This window comes from Panthera onca, chromosome B4 (genome assembly GCF_046562875.1).
Source record: "Panthera onca isolate mPanOnc1 chromosome B4, mPanOnc1 haplotype 2, whole genome shotgun sequence".
NCBI classification, from domain to species: domain Eukaryota; kingdom Metazoa; phylum Chordata; class Mammalia; order Carnivora; family Felidae; genus Panthera; species Panthera onca.
In genome coordinates, this window is record NC_138345.1 from 16,348,635 (window position 1) to 16,368,342 (window position 19,708).

Consider the following 19,708-nt stretch of genomic DNA (forward strand, 5'->3'; position numbering starts at 1 on the left):
AGTCTGAATGGAAAAATCTATTGTTGAGGTGAAAGCTGCCTTCTTAAAACCAGCCACTGTTTGTTTCTCAAGTAGTAAACTTCAGAAACCTACAGAGCGGATTTGTAGGGGTCCGTGGGCAGAAAGGGGAAGCTTAACCAGAGTCACTGGTGCTCCAGTTCCTACCTGAACCACATCGGCACGGCATTGGTTTGTGTCAGATTTCATTTGTAAAAAAAGAAAAATGGTTCTTCTGCTAAATGTCTGAAAACCATTAATCTCAGACCTCATTTAGATTCATAAGCTGTAGCTCTCGGTACAGGGCAGTACGGTAACTCAGGTGGCCAATTCCCTACTTCTCCAGCCCATGGCTCCCTGAGAATCATGATGCTGCCCTACCCAGAGACCAAGTGCACCCTCATCCAAGTTCTTGTGAAGGCTGCTGTTTTGGGGATATGATACAATGCTACACAACACGCTAACGTACACCACATTACGGCAATGCAGGTAGAACAAACCCAACCTGGTGGGGCACACACAGGTTTTGAGGCCCAAGACATATGAAAAACCAGATCCATTTTTTAATATTCCAGTTTGAAATTGTTTTATTTCTAATGTTTTCTGTTTCCCCCAAATACATATTTATTTTAAAAGATTGTCCAATACTCATAAGCAAAAAAAGAAAATGGAAATCCACCAGGATTCTATAAACTACAGATTGATAGCTGATACCATCATCAGGGGCATGCTTGACTCAAGGAAACCTATTTTGCATCTTTTTTCCTTAAAAATATGTGGTGGTATCATCGTTTTTTATTAGTTGAATAGTATCCTGTTATATTGATGAACTGTGACTCATTTAGCCATGAGTTTTTAACTAACCCTGTTGTTGGACAACTAGATTTTCTTTTTTCCTGGTTTTTAACAACTGTTCTATGACTCTTGTTCAGAAGTAAAAAGGGTTGCAGAAAAAAAAGGAGAAGGATGTGGTGAGAATGAGCAGGATGATGTGGTTTGAGTCGAGCAGTGGGGGTGAGCCGTATGTACGGGCGCACAGGCATGGCTGGTGCAGGTGGTCGGTGTCTGGGGGACCCGGTGCTGTGTATGTGAGTTACAAGCCACTCCGAGGTGACCGGCCAAGCAGAGGCCGGGGACAGAGAGAGTTAACTGTCACTGGATGACCACAGAGTGTCCTCGGAAGACCCTGAGCATCTGCACATGCCCAGACTCCTTGGCAACGACACTTGCCAGAAGAAACGGGACTATTGTGGGCTGGCTGCACATGCAGATGAATACAGGGGGGGGTCCTTCATAGGGGATTTTACAAACGGGCGTAGCACGATGGTTTGGCTGCCTTGGGGGTATGTGCACAGAGACGACTTGCTAGAAGTGAGATCGACAGGCTATTTGGGCGGAAAACATCAGAGCGCTGCGCACGAGGTGGTTTCCACTGTCACATCAGTAAGAGGTGCCAGGTACGATGTTGGCAGCGTAAGGTTTTCAAATAAATCTGCTCGCAGTGGCCCCGGTCCAGTTCCTACTGTGTAGTGTTCTTAATACCCAGACACCTGGGCCAAGGGCCGCAGGACCTCAGCAGCCTAGATAATTACTTCTTTAGGTTAAATGCCTACGTGTTGCCATTTCTGGCTCAAAGTATATTCAAGCTTTAAGGCTTTTGATATGTGTCCTTCAAGCAAACGACCCCCTCTAAAGAATGCCCTGCTTAGCATCTAAACAGCAGTGTAAGAAAACACCTGTTTCTCCTCAACCTTGTAACTTTGGATAATTTGTTCCTTTTCATCTTTGCCAGTTTTATAGGCAAAAAACGGTATCTTATTATTTTAATAATTTCCTTAAGATAGCAGTTGTGTTGAGCATTTTCTTGTGGATTTCTTGGCTGTTTGTATTTTTAAAACTCATATATTTATGTCCTTGATCTGTTTTTCTGTTGATACGTCTATTCTTTTTTGTTGTTGTTTTTACTCCTGGTTCATGAGTTCTGTAAATAGTAAGGCCATTAAACTTTGACTGTCAGAAATGTAGCATATATTTCAGTTATTTGCCTTTTAATTTTTTGATATAGGAAATTTCTAATTTTGACATACTCCATTCTGTCACTATTTCCCAGATGGAGTCTGTCTATGGTGTTATGCTTTAAAAGCATTTTTCTCACTCCAAGGTGATATAAATATTTACTGAATATTTTCTCGAAACTTTTTTACATGTAAGTGTTTCATAAAGAAAAGAAGTTGGATTCTCTGTAGGATATAAACTCATTAATTTACACGCACCCAATCAATCAGAAATGATAATCAGTGTATTTCTTCCCTTGATCTGGCAAAGCTTTTAGACCCCTGCCTCTGTTGTATTTCTGTCCATTTCTTCTGGCATTTCCAACTTAAAGAAAGGACTTAATAGAGCACTTTAAAAATGTCCATGCCAATCATAGCAACACCTGATAAACTGAATCAGGATGGGACTTGGGCGTACTTAGATTTTTAAAAACAAAACCTCATTGGATTCTTGGTGTGTAGCCCCAATTAGGAACATTGATTTTCACTTTGGCTGCCCATTCGAATCACCTAAGAGACTTGAAAATTTTTTAACTCCCAGACTGAACCCCAGATAATTAAAATCATAATTTTGGTGGGGGGGGGGGGGTTGGGCCAGACACATGTGGTTTTTAAAGCCCCCCAGGTGATTTAGACTTGTGACTATGATTTAATGTGTGGGCAGAAAGCAAGCAGGGGCTGTTTATACCTGTTAATGCCTGAAAGCCTTAACTAGGAACTGTGAACTAGGAAGCAAAGTTACCTGCAGAGAGCAGTGTGGAGGGACAGAAGGAGAGAATCTGTAACAGAATGGGTAAGGTTTGGAATAACTGCTCAAGGTCAAGGACAGGGGGATGGAAGGATGACAGAAGCTTAGGGTTCAGTGAAAAGGGGAAACCAGGAATTTGTCCTGGGACCACTCGAGATTATGAGTCGATCGTTCTTCCATTATGAGGATCATTTCTTCAATGATCCTGAGAAATCTGGGCATTGATGGTAGAAAAGATGGTAGGACTGACCCAGGTTTAGGAGTCTATAGAGCAGGAATGGAAGGAGGAAAAGGAAGGACCTATTACTTTCTTAGTTATTCCTTCTTACTGAGTTAACACAATTTCTTAAATGAATGACGGTGATGATTTTCATCCTTCTAAGCTATTTCCAGTGAATCATGGACCGCCTGTGAACATACTTGTACACGCGAGGTTAGTTTAAGGCCTGGCATCCGTAATTTTTAAAAGCTTCACAAATAGTTCTGATACCCACCCTGTCTCAGAGACCCTGGTTGTAGGAAGTATTGGGAAATGTGACATATAGCGAGTTCAAAGCTAAGAGCCCAGATCCAAATTCCTAAAGGAATCTGCTTTCCAGATTCCCTCAAAATGGAACTCAACACTTTAACCAAAAGGAATATAAGAGATGCCACAGACAATCAAGGTGGGGGGGGGGGAGGGGGAAGGATGCTGCTTTTCTCTGAATAAAATGAATGGCACTTTGAGTTCCCCTTTGTTTCTTTTTAAGAAAAAGCTTATTATACAATATGAGCCCCGCGTGTGAGCTGGGCTTCCATAATGTGTTTTGCAATGTGTTTAGAGAGTACGTATGAGGAACACTGTGTTTCGGGGCCATGCCAAGGAGGGGAACTATTTCCTTTCATACCCTCCGTTTGCTATTTAGAATAAGGAAGTTTCAGAAAAGTAAGTTAGTTCTAGGATTTTCCCCGCCTTCTTAAGAAACAAGTAGCTATTTACCAGACCGGCCTGAGAGAAGGGTAGAATTTCTGATTTATACCTTCTAATGAAGTACCAGCTGTCAGGATTAGGTCAGTGTGTATTGGGCCAGAGACTATATTGTAGCCATCCTCGTGCCAAAAGACATAGGACATCAAGTGCTGTCACATGGTGACCCTTTGATTAGGACAGCTTTACACGATTGTAACAATTTGGCATTTAATCGGTACTTTCTTCCTACACGGGGCAGGGGGAGGGGGGGAGAGGAACAATTTTAGTATACAAAGTGAGATTCTTGAGAGTTGCAAGAGATTTTTCCCGAGTAAGTATTTTAGGGAGGCTGATAGAAATAAGGGGAACATGAAGAATTCAGCATGCATTACTGTGTCCTAGTACCAAGACCCGTTCCTCATATCATTATTAATCAGCAAATGTTATGGCCCAAGGTTGAAAGTAAAGGTACAGGTCACTGTTTTTCAAGTTCTAGATTTCCTTGTCTTGGAGTGAATAGAGTAAAATAGGTTGTTGAGCTGACGGTCTGCATAATGTGCAGAAATCTTGGTCGTTTTGTGTCTACATCATAGGGTCCTTTGTATGGAGCACCATTTTGCTGTGGGTCCGCTAGTTTAGAACCCCAAGCCCCCTTGTTTCTGGCCGGGGGTGGTGTTCTTAGCGTGTTTCCTGCAAACTCACAAACCCCATTCTTCTCGGAAGCACACATCGGCATTTTTGTCCTCTGACTGGTGACTCCTGCCCCTGCCGGTGCCTGGGAACCCTTTGAAATGTCTTGAATCGGGCTGCTGCTTGTGCTGTCTCCCACTGATGTGTGCCCCAGTCCCGCTGGGCGATGCAGGGGACACGTCGCACCGGCGGCTCCTGGGCCCAAAAGCCATGTGACGTCTTCTCTCACACCTGAGCTGCTCAGATGCCCTCCGAACATCCTCCAGAGCTCCTTAGCTGAATCAGTCGTGTGGGCTCGCTTGAAGTGCTCTCTCCAGGACCTGGGCCAGACAGCAGTCTTCATGGAAGACCTTGTGCAGAGCTCCGGAGTCCTTCTTCCTGTTGAACGGAGGGTGGTGTGTGCTTGGGGGCCTGGCTGTCATGTTTGGGCTTGCTCGCCTTGGTGCAGATTTCCCCAGCAGGATGCCCATTGCTCCCTTATGTCGCCAGACTCCAGAACAGGAATGTCTCCCGCCTTCTATACAGCAAATCTTTATGGAGGATCTGTTACATACATACCAGGTGCTCGGCCAGGTCCTAGGGGTACAGTGGGGAGTGAAAACAGCCTCTCTTTTCATGGAGCTGGCAGTTTAGTGGATAGAATAGCACATCAATAAACTTCACTAGCAAATGCACACAATTAAGGCAGAGGGAGTGCTCTGAAGGCCAGAAACAGGCTCATTCCCCTATGTGTTCATTTTTGTCACCCGGCTTGGGTTCGTGCTGGGATTCCAAGCTTTGGTCTGTACTCAGGTGCTTACTAGTAGAGGCATTTCAAACCATTTCAAAGCCTAGAATTATTTATATTTGGAAATAAGATAACTATATGCTTTTTAACATTTTACTTTACTATTTATGTTTTATTGAAATATATTCAATATTTGTATAATATATAATTGTATATTGGTACATATTTTATACTTATAATTGTCCATATAATTAATATACTGTAATGATTCATTGTTACATTATTATATATAATATATATGTCTTGTCCAGATGAGTCTTTGAACTAATAATGGAGGGGAAGATGGTCTTTAACCTATCCAGCCTTCCAGCTGCTTTAGACAAAAGAATTTTCTTAATACTTTACATTGCCTAAAAATCCAGAAATGATACATTTATTTGTTCCCATGCCAGGCAGGGAACTGGCAATGAATAGGGCTTTTGAATGTACTGGAAAACAGTACAATGCTTTTTCTAAAGAACAGTCCCTGGGCTCTTCCAGAATTGATGATGGTTTGAATATTTGTCTTGAATTTGTTATTATTATGAATTATTATTTGGTGAAGATTTGCATACCATTTGGAACACAGATAGAAGTAGGCTGGTCAGTGTTGACACAGCTGTCCCTCCGGTGGGGGTGGGGAAAAGCCCTGCTTTGTACCATTCGCCAATGTATCTGGTGTAAGTATTCCTTCCGCAACCAATTTCAAGCTACCAAGGTGACGTCACTGACCCCTGACCATGGAATTGGGAAGAGATGCATAAGATTGGCTCGTTAGGTATTGCAAGCTGTCTCTGCCTGCCTAGGATATATCTGTGGGGTAGCATTTTGATTCATTGTGATCCGAACAGGCAAGTATGCAAATTAAACCTTTGACCTTGTTAAGGCTCTGTAGTGTGACACAGTTTCTCAAACTTTTTGACAGCCCTTCCCCCCACCATAAACGGGACAGTGGGTAACAGTGTAACTATAACCAAAGTTTAACAAACTGTGATCACTTTTACTATTTACTGTATTCTGATATTTTCTGTTCTATTCTAATTCATTTAATTCATTTCTGTTCTATTCTAATTCATTATTTAGTGATTGCTACATTAATTTATAATATGTTATATATATATATATGTATTATATATATACATATTTTAACGTTTATTTATTTTTGAGAGAGAGAGACAGAGCACAAACAGGAGAGGGGCAGAAAGAGAAGCAGGCTCCAGACTCTGAGCTGTCAGCCCAGAGCCCGATGCAAGATTCGAACTCACAAACTGTGAGTTCATGACCTGAGCCAAAGTCGGACGCTTAACCGACTGAGCCACCCAGGCGCCGCTACATTTGGTATATGGAACACACACATGGCTGTTTCTATGTGTCAGGAGCTATTTTAAATGTTTTATGAATATTGACTTGTTCAGGCCTCATAACCACCCTGTGAGGTGGGTGCTGAGTTTCATCATTTATTACTTGGCCATGAAGTTGCTCACTTGTCTTCCAGACCTCAGATGTGCTGCTCAAAGGAAGCAAACTATACATAGTGCAGTTGAGCTTAGTCCGTAGACTGTGTCAAAATAACGATGTATGTAAGTGCCCTGTTTGTATTTTAATTTATTACATTTTTTCCCTTTGTCTCCAAGACTATGACGAAAAGTACTTTGTGGTGCTTAATATGCTTTAAAATATTTGTAATGACTATTAATTCTCTTCTTTGCTAAATTTTTTTTCTCGAAATGTTATGTCTAAATCATTAGCATTTCACTTTCTCTAGAACACTTTTGTCTCAGGAAAAATAGATTTTGGGTGGGGCGTCTGGGTGGCTCAGTTGGTTAAGCACCTGACTGCAGCTCAGGTCATGATCTCACGGTTCATGGGTTCGAGCCCCACGTCGGGCTCTGTGCTGACAGCTCAGAGCCTGGAGCCTGCTTCGGATTCTGTGTCTCCCTCTCTCTCTGCCCCTCCCTGCTCATGCTCTGTCTCTCTCTCTCTCACAAAAATAAACATTAATTTTTTTTTTAAATAGATTTTGGGGACTGTTAATCAAGATTAGTCTTATTTTTTTCTGAATAGTTGTTTAATTTGATTTTCTGGTTGCTGTGAGTGGAATAACAGTCTCATTTCACAACAGCTGCCTCAGTGGCCTTGAGATCCTCTTTGCTGATGTCTTCATGTCCTTTCTGGTTCCTCTGCCTTCCACTCTCCATCTCTTCAGCAGTTTTCCGTTTAGCTTAGAAGGAAGTCTAAACCCCTTAGCATGGCCCATAAGGTGCCACACAGTCTGACTCTGCCACTGATAGTGTAGCTAAGAGATCAAGTTCTGATCTCCCTCCTTGCTAGCTGTGTGACCTTGGAAACAATTGCTAATCTCCCTGTGCCTCAGTTTGTTCATCTTTAAGGTGGGAATTCTTCTAAGGATTTAATGAATTAATGCATTAAAAGGGCTTAAAACAGTGCCTGGTAGGTAGAGAGCACTTACTAGGTTTCTAGAACTCTCCTCTTCTTCCCTCTCTGCCTCCCCAACTCCTCACCAAACTTTCCCTCTTTCAATGATTCTGGCTGAAAGATCTTTACACATGCTCTTTCTACTATCTAGAAAGTTCCTTTTTCCATTCTTCACCTAATTCATTCCTACCTATCCTTCAGGTCTCTGCTTAACTGTCACTTCTCAGCTGAACCTTCCAGACCTCCAGTCTCATGCAGATCCATAGGATAGTCTCTCATCAAAGAACTGACCTTCCTTTTAAAGCCCTGCCACATTTTATTGATTTATTTTTATTTATTTTTTATTATTTTCATTTAAATCCAAGTTAGTTACCATATAGTTTAATAATGATTTCAGAAATAGAACTTAGTGAGTCGTCACTTACATGTAACAACCAGTGCTCATCCCAGCAAGTGTCCTCCTTAATGCTCCTCGTCCATTTAGCCCATCTCTCCCCCATCCCCCACCCGCAACCCTCAGTTTGTTCTCTGGACTCAAGAGTCTCTTGTGGTTTGTCTCCCTCTCTGTTTTGATCTTATTTTTGCTTCCCTTCCCTTATGCTCATCTGTTTTGTTTCTTAAATCCCACATATGAGTGAAATCATTTCCTTCTTTTTGATTGCCTAGTAATACTCCATCGCATATACATACCACATCTTCTTTACCCATTTGTTAGTCGAGGGACATTTGGACTCTTTCCCTACTTTCCTGCCACATTTTATGCTTCTGTATTTATTGATGTGATCACAGGTAACAGCATGGTGAAGGTGGGACTCTCCCCACATTAGTTGCTACATCATTCTCTATGCCCATTTGAAGCTTGGTACAGGACTCTACATAATCTGTCTGCTCATAACAGACGATTGGGAGCCTGACTCGTGCATTATTAGTATCAGCCTCATTCCCGTCATGTTTTTAGGTGCCTTTCCTTATGATTCTCTCTTCTTTTATTTCTTTTCTATTCTCTGGATACATGCTCACCTTAGAAAATCCTTCCCTACTGATTTGTTATGTGGTTCTTAGGTTTTCCCTGTAAGCTATCCAAACCTTTTGAGAAACAAGTTGGAAATAGAAAGACATCGGGGCGCCTGGGTGACTCCCTCGGTTAAGCTCAGGTGGTGATCTTGCAGTTCGTGGGTTCAAGCCCTGCATCGGGCTGTGTGCTGACAGCTCAGAGCCTGGAGCCCACTTTGGATTCTGTGTGTGTGTGTTTCTCTCTGCCCTCCCCACGCTCGTGCTGTGTCTCTCTTTCTCTCTCTCAAAAATAAATAAAAACAAACAAAAGAAATAGAAATACATCAGTGTAAAGAATCAAATAAAACAGATGTGCGCTAGCCACTTAAACATTTATCTGTGATCAAAATTACATTTTCTTAACTCTTTAGCTTGTGCAGTGAAGACAAAAAGTTCTTTTGGCAACTGGCATTAGATGTAGGGAATGACACAGAATGGATGCCACTTTCTCTTTTTACAGGGAAATGTCAGCCTCTAAGAAAGCGAGTCGATCTCTTTCTTCGTGCTTATATCTTTTATGGATTTTGCCAAAATATGTGTCGTTTTGCCCACAGTAGAATACTAACAACAACAAAAGAATTCTAGCTGTAAGCAGAAATTTTAAAAATAGTAATTTGGAGGGAAACTAATCACTGAGCCAAAAGGTATTGGGTACATGCAAGTTTACATTGCTCGGGGGCAAATCTGTTGTCCTACTCTTAGGACCATACAGTGCCTTGGCTTCTTCAACACCACCTTCCCTTCTGGGAGGCCAGCAGAGCTCTCCAGTGGACAGTTGTAGTTCTTCTCACGTGGAAAGAGGACAACAGAGTCCCTGTACCCCTAACTATAACCTAGTCTCTGTTGAGGTTAGAGAGATAGGAAGCTCCCAGCCCAATTTCGCCAAATACACATGGACTGGGACCTTTGTATTTTATTAGAAATGAACTCTTGAGGCGCCTGGGTGGCTCAGTCACTTGAGCATCTGATTCTTGATTTCAGATTAGGTCATGATCTCACGGTTCATGGGTTCAAGCCCCATGTCGGGTTCTGTGCTGACGGTGCAGAGCCTGCTTGGGATTCTGTCTCCCTCTCTCTCAGCCCCACCTCCCCCCTCTCAGAATGAATAAAAAAAAAATTTTTTTTTTAACGGAACTCTAGCTAAGAATTCATTGTTCCTCCCACGGCTCTTATCCACAGATATTAAGATTCTTACTGTTTAAAAATGTTCATGTGTCGCGTCTAAGATTGCCACTTCCTGGCATTGATACGATGCTGAATTTACAGTCCTCCTCAAAAGCCTAAATTATACACTGCACTATTTATGTTGACAAAGGAATTTGAATTTCCATTCAGACAGTTTTATCTATTTCAAGGAGAGTTCTCCAGGACATGACATACTCTAAGAAACATAATTTCCATGTAAGTTTTTTCTTTTGTAAAATGAGAGGTATAATTGATGCCAGTGGGCATCTGAGTTTAAAAAAAAGATAATTTTAGGATTTTTTTTAACGTTTTTTATTTATTTTTGAGAGACAGAGAGAAAGCATGAGCAGGGCAAAGGCAGAGAGAGAGGGAGACACAGATTCCAAAGCAGGCTCCAGGCTCTGAGCTGTCAGCACAGAGCCTGACATGGGGCTTGAACTCACAAATGGTGAGATCCTGACTTGAGCCGCAGTCAGCACTTAACCAACTGAGCTATCCAGATGCCCCAAATTTTAGCAATATTAAAATAATAGTAATTAGTATATAATTTTCTTTCTTACTTGACTATTATTTATTAAAGTGATATTCATGCTACTGTCATCTAAACTTGGTAAAGAAATTTCTAAAGGTGCCATCATTTATTTATAAGTGATTTATATCAGAAGTAAATGGGGGCGCCTGGGTGGCTCAATTGGTTCAGCCTCTGACTTCCGCTCAGGTCATGATCATACGGTTCGTGGCTTTGAGCCCTGTTTCAGGCTCCGTGCTGAGAGCTCAGAGCCTGGAGCCTGCTTCAGGTTCTGTCTCCCTCTCTCTCTGCCCCTCCTCCACTTGCACTCTGTCTCTCAAAAAATGAATAAATGTTAAAAAAAAAAAAAGTAAATAATATTTTATCAAGAATTTAGATTTTTTTTAGTTTATCAATTTACTCAATTCACACTTAAAATTTTAAAGTAGTTAGTTATATACAAAGAAAACCGAGGTTTGTCCTTTAAACAACTCCTGTTTAAAGTTATCAAATATTTTATTAGTCATTAATCATAATAAGTTATCTCTTTTAAAATGTTTTCACCTCAATATGGTTCAACAAATTTTTATTGACTTCATGTCTTTAACCTTTAGAGCTATGCAGTCTAATGACTCCTTTAAATTTTGTCTTATCAAGTAATATGACAGCTCAGCATGTTGGCAATCTTTCCTTAAGACCAGATAAATTCTTAGTAAAAAAGAAAGAAAAAATGGTGCTTAACTAGATAAATGTTTGAAAAACAATATGCTACACCTTTCATGTCTAAAAACCATCATGAATACTGGTAGTAGGTCTTGAGATTTGAGGATCCCTTCATAATTCCCCAACCTCAACACCCATGTGCGCACAGAAAGGCACATGCGTGAATGTGCACACGTGCGCACAAACACACGCGCAATGTGATATTCATGAGAAAATATCCTACTTATTCAAATGAGCGTTGCGTTGATCAGGCATAGCCTTGTGTCTGCAAACGAACTGCTTTAGTCTAGCCAATTGCCCTGACTGTTTCAAAAACTTTGGGGAAAGAGAAACTTAAAAAAATATGGGATTCAGGGGTGCCTGGGTGGCTCAGTCTGTTAAGTGTCTGACTTCGGCTCAGGTCATGATCTCACAGGTCTTCAGTTCGAGCCCTGCGTTGGGCTCTGTGCTGACAGGTCAGAGCGTGGAGCCTGCTTCCGATTCTGTGTCTGCCTCTCTCTCTGCTCCTCCCCTGCTCACGCTCTGTCTCTCTCTCTCAAAAATAAACATAAAAAAATTAAAAAACAAACCAACCGGGGTTCAAAGTGGCACCCTTCACTAGCACATTGGTTAAACATTCCCTCTTAGCACCAAACTCCAAGGCCGGACATCTGAGTTGTAGTGATCCCTGTGGACTTCTTATAAATAAATGACAATGTTGGACCATTGGACTTTGATTTTATGATATTTGCATGTTTTATAATTAGCACATGATGTTTTGCCTCTAAGCAGGTGATAGCAGCCATAAAGTTGAGAGGTTGTCACTTGGGGTCAAACAAATCTGGGTGTGAATTCCAGCCCTGCTCATTACTGTGTATTTGAATTCCGTTGTCATTTAACCTCTTGTATATTTTCTATATTTATACAATGGGATAGTAATGTCTATTTCTCAATTTTTTTCTGAGGATTAAGTGAGATTATATGTGAAAGTGCTTAGCTCAGTAACCAAAAATGGCTGGTACTGTGAAATGATAAAACTGACTTGGGATCCATATCTAGAAAAATACAAAAACATAACCTTTTTTTGTCATTATGGTACCTATTGTGATCTGAAGTTATATGTGTAAAACAGACCTCAGAAAAAGAAGGCTTACAATTTTATCTTATTTTAAATTTAACTAAAAAACTGAAATTTAAAAATTTACATAAAGTTGAAATACAATTTTCATTTACATAAAATTAAAAAAAATTTTAAATGGCCATGAATCAATTAATTTCTTGCAGGTAATGAAGTTACATATAGTCATACAACCACTTTGCACCAAGTAAAAACCGTGATGGACCAAGTGAAGCAAAAGGAAGAAAATACTTCGTCTCCGCAGCCAGCCAGGAGGACCGAGGCATCACGGCCATGGGGACAAAGCACGCAGAGCCCCGCTCCAGCGCTGGGAGAACCCCAGGAGCCCTCCTTCCACTCGGGAATCCTGGGAACCATGTCCCATCAGGACTATCGTGCCCAGATCATCCTGTGGAGCTTTCTGCTGTGGTCTGACACCATAGAAATGGTGCGCGTGGCTGGCCACCCTGCTGTGTATAAGTCAGGCTGGCTGTACCCAGTCTACATATTCAGTTTTATTTCTCTCCTTCGGATGATATTAACTCCTCAGAACCCTCTTCAGAATTCCCTGGGCGTCTTTCTCCAAGACTTACCCTTTATTTTTATTAGACTTAGTTTAATCATTGCCCTGGGAACTATCACACCCGTATTGGGCCTTTGTAAAAACATACTAGTGACTCTCTCTCATGTTTACTTCAATTACTTATCCAAATTCAGAGCTTTCTCTACCTTTGAAATGTCTTCATTTTAAAAAGAAAATGTCATAGGGCCACCTGGGTGGCTCAGTCGGTTAAGCATCTGACTTCGGCTCAGGTCATGATCTCATAGCTCATGGGTTTGAGCCCCGCGTTGGACTCTGTGATGACAGCTCAGAGGTATAAATTTTTGTCCTATGGAAAGAAATGAGGAATACATTGTAGAGAATAAACTGTTTTTAATAAGGGTAGCTTATCGCTTTTTGAAAAGTATATTCAACTGATGTTAAATTTAAGCAACGTTTTATTCTTATAAGTTAACTCACCTGGATCTCTAGAAAATGTTAGTAATTTTAGTTAGTTAGTTATGTATACTGCACTTTTTCTAAAAACACTCTTCATTAAAGCCTTAAAAAAATTAGAACATGTTTTCCCACTAAGTCCAAGAATGATATTTTTATCATTTATATAAATTAAAGAGCATTGCAAGAATGAATTAGATAGAACTATTTTTTTTAGAAAATATACCTGATGTTATTGAGTAAGTTTTAGATTATACTTGAAAAAATTTGAACGGTAGAGGCACCTGGATGACTTTAGTTGGTTAAGCGTCCAACTCTTGGTTTCGGCTCAGGTCATGATCTCACAGTTCACGATCTCCAGTCCTGTATTGGGTTCTATGTTGCCGGTGCAGAGCCTGCTTGGGATTTTCTCTCTCTCTCTCTCTCTCTCTCTCTCCCTCCTTCTCTCCCCCCTTCTCTCCCCCTCCCCTGCTCGCCCTCCCTGTCTCTCTCAAAATAAATAAATAGGCATTTTTAAAGAGATATAAAACATTTATTAAATAATGTTTTTGAGCTGTAGTTTTAAGGTCTCCTTCAAACATGGAACTATGTTCTTTAATCCGCTGTGGCAAGCGACTTTTATGTAATTGACTGATTTCAGCATAAACAGCAATTCAGTTTAACAGATGTTTGGTTCAGTTTTAAGGCATAGCCCTTTGCTCATACCGAAGTACTAATATACATATTGTTAAATGTAATGAAGTCTAGGTACATCAGTAACACCTAAAGTTTTACCATAGAAAGAGGCCATAAATTGAAGGTGTGGATTTCAAAGAATATTTTATTTGTGGAATTTCATACCATCATAAAAATAGTCACAAGCCCTGTTTAAAAATTTTGTAATGTTTATTTATTTTGGAGAGAGAGACACAGCATGAATGGGGGAGGGGCAGAGAGAGAGAGAGAGAGAGAGACAGAGACAGAGACAAGAATCTGAAGTAGGCCCTAGGCTCTGAGCCATCAGCACGGAGCATAATGTGGGGCTGGAATCACAAAGGGCGAGATCATGACCTGAGCTGAAGTCCCACACTTAACCAACTGAGCCACCCAGGTGCCCCACAACCCTGTTCAAAATTAGAAGTTCAGGTTATGAGCACAACAGCAAATGCATCTGTGCTGTATGTGATAATATATACTGAATGCCTTGATGTGAAGTAATTAGACGCATAATTATATCATTTGTCTTCACGACTTGGTGACACTTGTGGATATTCAGCTGCCAGAACGATTTGAGAGGCTTATGTGTGCAGAGTAATGTGTCAAACTAGCCAGTCTCTTCAATGATCTGTGGCAACAGATACGGTAAGAATGGATAACAGAACTTGCATGCTAGCCCTTGTCTCCGTCAAAGTCCCCAATCTCGCAGATCCCCTATGCTTTATGGGTTTTCCTCCCACTATAAGAGGTCTGTTTACGCTTCTTTAAAAGCTTAGCTTCTGGCTTTATGGCTTTGGGTAAGTTCTTTGACCACTGTAAACCCTAGTTTCCACATCTAAAACAAGAGCATAATAATCTTACCTTAATAGGTTAGAATTGTACTTTAATAGGTTGACGAGGATTACATGAGATAGGAAATGCTGTCATTATATTGTCTGGCAAACAATAATAACTTGATAAACTAAGTATTTCAAATGTGCCACATTAACCATTTTATTTATGAAAAATAATATGTAAAATCTCAAGGTCACCTTAGGTTATAATTTTTCACCAAGTAGCATGAGGTCCAAAAATGAACAATCTACTGAATGTACGGATTAAAGTTGACATGAGTATTCACTCGTCAGGCATTTGATTGTCCCTCCTGAGTTCTTATAGTGCTAATTATAGTGCTCTATTAAGACTTTATTTGAGGGTTTACTTTTCTGAGTTCCCCATTAATGCTTAAATTCCTTAAAGGAAGTCCTGATGGTGTCTTGTGGGTTTCCCTCTTCATCTGTCAATCCAACAGGCACTTATGATACTTAGAACTCTAAAAAATTGAGAATTCAAATAATCTCTTTCAAATTATGCCATGATAATCTTTTTTAATTAAGAAAAATGTGTAGGTGAAGTAGTTGATTCGTAATTTTCTTAAATATGAAAACATTTGACATACATTTATATTTATCTTTATATTGGAATTTATAGAGTGACCAGTGGTCAGACAAACTCTAAAGTATTACTTACTGTAATTTAGAATGTGTTATGTGTTTAATAGTTGAATATGGATATACCTGGCCTACTGGGAGGTCACAACGCTTTATACAAACAGTAAAGAGATGTACATGTAGAGGAAAATTATTGAGTAACAATTTAATATTTTATTTCAAGAGTATACACATGTTTATAAAGTTCAAGTCTATGATAGTCTTTCACTTCAATGCCTTTCAGAAGTTTTAATTAAAAAATTTTTAAATTGAAGAATGGTTGGCATACAATATTAATTCTAGGTATATAACGTAGTAATTTGATATTTTATATACATTAAAAAATGATCGCTGTAATGAGTCTAGTTACCATTTGTCACCGTGAATAGTTAGTACAATATTATTGACTATATTCTCTATGCTATACTTTATATCCCCATGACTTATTTATTTTATAACAGGAAGTTTGTACTTCTTAATCCCTTCCACCTGTTTCATTCATTTTCCTACCCCTTCCCCTCTGCCAACCACCAGTTTGTTTTCTGTGTCTAAGAGTCTGTTTCTGTTTTGTTGTGTTTGTTCATTTGCCTTATGGATTTTGCATGTAAGTGAAATCATAAGGTATTTGTCCTTCTGTGTCTGATTTATTTCACTTAGCATCATACCATCAAGATCCACCCTTGTTGTTGCGAATGGCAAGATTTCATCCTTTTTATGGCCGAGTAATATTTCATTGTATACATATTACTTTCTTAAATATATGACTTTTTAAAAATTTATTCATGTATTGATGGACACTTAGACGGCTTCTATACCTTGGCTATTGTAAACAGGGCTGCAGTGAACACAGGGTGTATATATCTGTTTGAATCAGCGTTTTCATTTTCTTCTGATAAATACCAAGATGGAATTGCTGGATTGTATGGTAGTTCTATTTTTAATTTTTTCAGGAAGCTCCATACTCTTTTCCATAATGGCTGCACAATATACATTCCCACCAACAGACAGGTAGGCTCCTATTTTTCCACATTCTTACCAACACTTGTTATTTCTTGTCCTTTTGCTACTAACCATTCTGATTGGTGCGAGGTAATATCTTACTACAGTTTTGATCTGCCTTTCCCTGGTTATGTTCCCTAGTGACATTGAGCGTCTCTTTATGGGTTGGCTTTTCACCTGTAGGCCATCTGTATGTCTTATGTCTTCTTTGGAAAATGCCTCTTCACCTCCCTCCTCTGCTCATTTTTTAATTGTTTATTTTTTTGATGTTGAGTTGTATTGGTTCTTTACATATCTTGGGTATTAACCCCTCATCAGATACATCATTTGCAAATATCTTCTCCAATTTGGTAAGTTGCCATTTCTTTTATTGATGACTTTGTCCAAAAGCTTTTCTGTTTGATATAGTCCCATTTGTTTAGTTTTGCTTCTGTTGCCCTTGCCTAGGGAGACAGTCCCCACCCACCCCACCCCACCCCACCCCCAAATATTGCCAAGACTCATAGCCAAGAGTTTACTGCCTTTGTTTTCTTTTAGGAATTTTATGGTTTCAGGTCTTAAATTTATGTTTCCAATTCATTTTGATTTTATTTTTGTGCATGGGTTGAAAAATTCATCCAGTTTCATTCTTTGTGCTATGTACCTGTCCAGTTTTCCCGTCATCATTTATTGAAGAGACTACCTTTTCCCTTTGTACATTCTTGCTTCCTTTGTCATAGATTAATTGACCATATAACTGTGGTTATCTTTCTGGGCTCTCCTATTCTATTCTATTCTATTCTATTCTATTCTATTCTATTCTATTCTATTCTTTCTATTCTATTCTATTGATCTATGTGTCTGGTGTGTGTGTGTGGGGGGTGTGTGTGTGTGTATCGTGCTGTTTTGATTATTAAAGCTTTGTAGTATAGTTTCAAGTCAAGGAGCCTGATAATTCCAGCGTTGTTCTTTTTCAAGACACTTTGGTTATTTGGGGACTTTTTTGCTTCCATACAAATTTTAGGACTCTTTGTTCTTTTTCTGTGAAAAATGCTGTTGGTATTTTCATAGGATTATATTTAATCTTTAGATTCCTTTGGTAGTATGGATATTTTAACAATATTAATTATACCAGTTCATAAGTACAGCATATCTTTCTTTTATAAAAATATAATTTATTGTCAAATTGGCTAACATACAGTGTGTACCCTGTGCTCTGGGTTTTGGGGGTAGATTCCCATGGTTCATTGCTTACATACAACACCCAGTGCTCATCCCAATAAGTGCCCTATTCAACGCCCATCACCCATTTTCCCCTCTCCCCCACTCCCCCCATCAACCCTCAGTTTGTTCTCTGTATTTAAGAGTCTCTTGTGGTTTGCTTCCCTCTCTCTCAGTTTGTAACTATTTTTTTCCCTTTCTTTTCCCCCATGGTCTTCTGTTAAGTTTCTCAAGTCCCACATATGAGTGAAAATATATGATGTATATCTTTTTCTGAGTGACTTATTTCACTTAGCATAATACCTTCCAGTTCCATCCATGTTGCTGCAAATGGCATAATTTCATTCTTTCTTATTGCCAAATAGTACTCCATTGGATATATAAATCACATCTTTTTTATCCATTCATCAGTTAATGGACATTTAGGCTCTTTCCATAATTAGGCTATTGTCGAATGAGCTGCTATAAACATTGGGGTACATGTGCCCCTATGAATCAGCACTCCTGTATCCTTTGGATAAATTCCTAGTAGTGCTATTGCTAGGTCGTAGGATAGTTATATTTTTAATTTTTTGATGAACCTCCACACTGTTTTCCAGAATGGCTGCACCAGTTTACATTCCCACCAACAGTGCAGGAGGGTTCCCGTTTCTCCACATCCTCGCCAGCATCTGTTGTTTCCTGAGTTGTTAATTTTAGCCACTCTGACTGGTGTGAGGTGGTATCTCAGTGTGGTTTTGATTTATCTGATGATGAGTGAACTTGAGCATCTTTTCATGTGTCTGTTGGCCATCTGGATGTCTTCTTTGGAAAAGTGTCTATTCATGTCTTCTGCCCATTTCTTCACTGGATTATTTGTTTTTTGGGTGTTGAGTTTGGTAAGTTCTTTATAGATTTTGGATACTAACCCTTTATCTGATACATCATTTGCAAACATGTTTTCCCATTCCATTGGTTGCCTTTTAGTTTTGTTGGTTGTTTCCTTTGTAGTGCAGAAGATTTTTATCTTGATGAGGTCCTAACGGTGCATTTTTGCTTTTAATTCCCTTGTCTTTGGAGATGTGTGAAGCAAGAAATTGCTGCAGCTGAGATCAAAGAGGTTTTTATCCTGCTTTCTTCTCTAGGGTTTTGATGGTTTCCTGTCTCACATTTAGGTCTTTCATCCATTTTGAGTTCATTTTTGTTTATGGTATAAGAAAGTGGTCTCGTTGTATTCTTCTGCGTATGGCTGTCCAGTTCTCCCAACACCATTTTCTAAAGAGAGTGTCTTTTTTTCCACTGGATTTTTTTTCCTGCTTTGTCAAAGACTAGTTGTCCATACATTTGTGGGTCCAATTCTGGGTTCTCTATTCTATTCCATTGGTCTATGTTTTTGTGCCAATACCCTACTGTCTTGATGATTACAGTTTGTAGTAGAGGCTAAAGTCTGGGATTGTGATGCCTCCACTTTGGTTTTCATTTTCAATATTCCTTTGGGTATTCAGGGTCTTTTGTGGTTCCATACAAATTTTAGGATTGTTTTTCTAGCTTTGAGAAGAATGCCAGTGTAGGGGCGCCTGGGTGGCTCGGTCGGTTAAGTGTATGACTTTGGGTCAGATCATGATCTTGCAGTTTGAGTTCAGGCCCACATCAGGCTCTGTGCTGACGGCTCAGAGCCTAGAGCCTGCTTCAGATTCTCTGTCTCCCTCTCTGTCTGTTCCTCTCCTGTTCTTACTGTCTCCCTCTCTCTCAAAAATAAAGATTAAAAAATTTAAAAATAACAATAAGACAACAAAAAAAGAATGGCGGTGCAATTTTGATTGAGATTGCCTTGAGTGTGTAGATTGCTTTGGGTAGTATTGACATTTTAACAATATTTATTCTTCTGATCCATGAGCATGGAATGTTTTTCCATTTCTTTGTGTCTTCTTGGATTTCCTTCATAAGTTTTCTATAGCATATCTTTCTATTTGTTTCATCTTCAGTTACTTTCATCAACACCTTATACTTTTCAGAATACAGGTCTTTCACTTCCTTGGTTAAATAGGTATTTAAAAAAACCTGTTCCTAGGTAGTTTATCCTTTTTGGTGTAATTGTAAATAGGATTGTTTTCCTTAATTTCTCTCTCTGATCATTTGTTATTAGTGTACAGAAATGCAACA

At 39.6% G+C, this 19,708-nt stretch overlaps 1 protein-coding gene across 1 annotated transcript in view; it reads left to right on the forward strand.

Moving 5' to 3' along the window:
* The window catches only part of TMEM236 (transmembrane protein 236), a 36,580-nt gene extending 19,449 nt beyond the window's left edge, over positions 1-17,131 (forward strand). Inside the window, exon 4 of the mRNA XM_060659236.3 lies at positions 12,373-17,131. Coding sequence (XP_060515219.2) covers positions 12,373-12,956 — 584 coding nt within the window. The 3' untranslated portion in view covers positions 12,957-17,131. The remainder of the gene's footprint in view (positions 1-12,372) is intronic.
* The last annotated feature ends 2,577 nt before the right edge of the window (positions 17,132-19,708 follow it).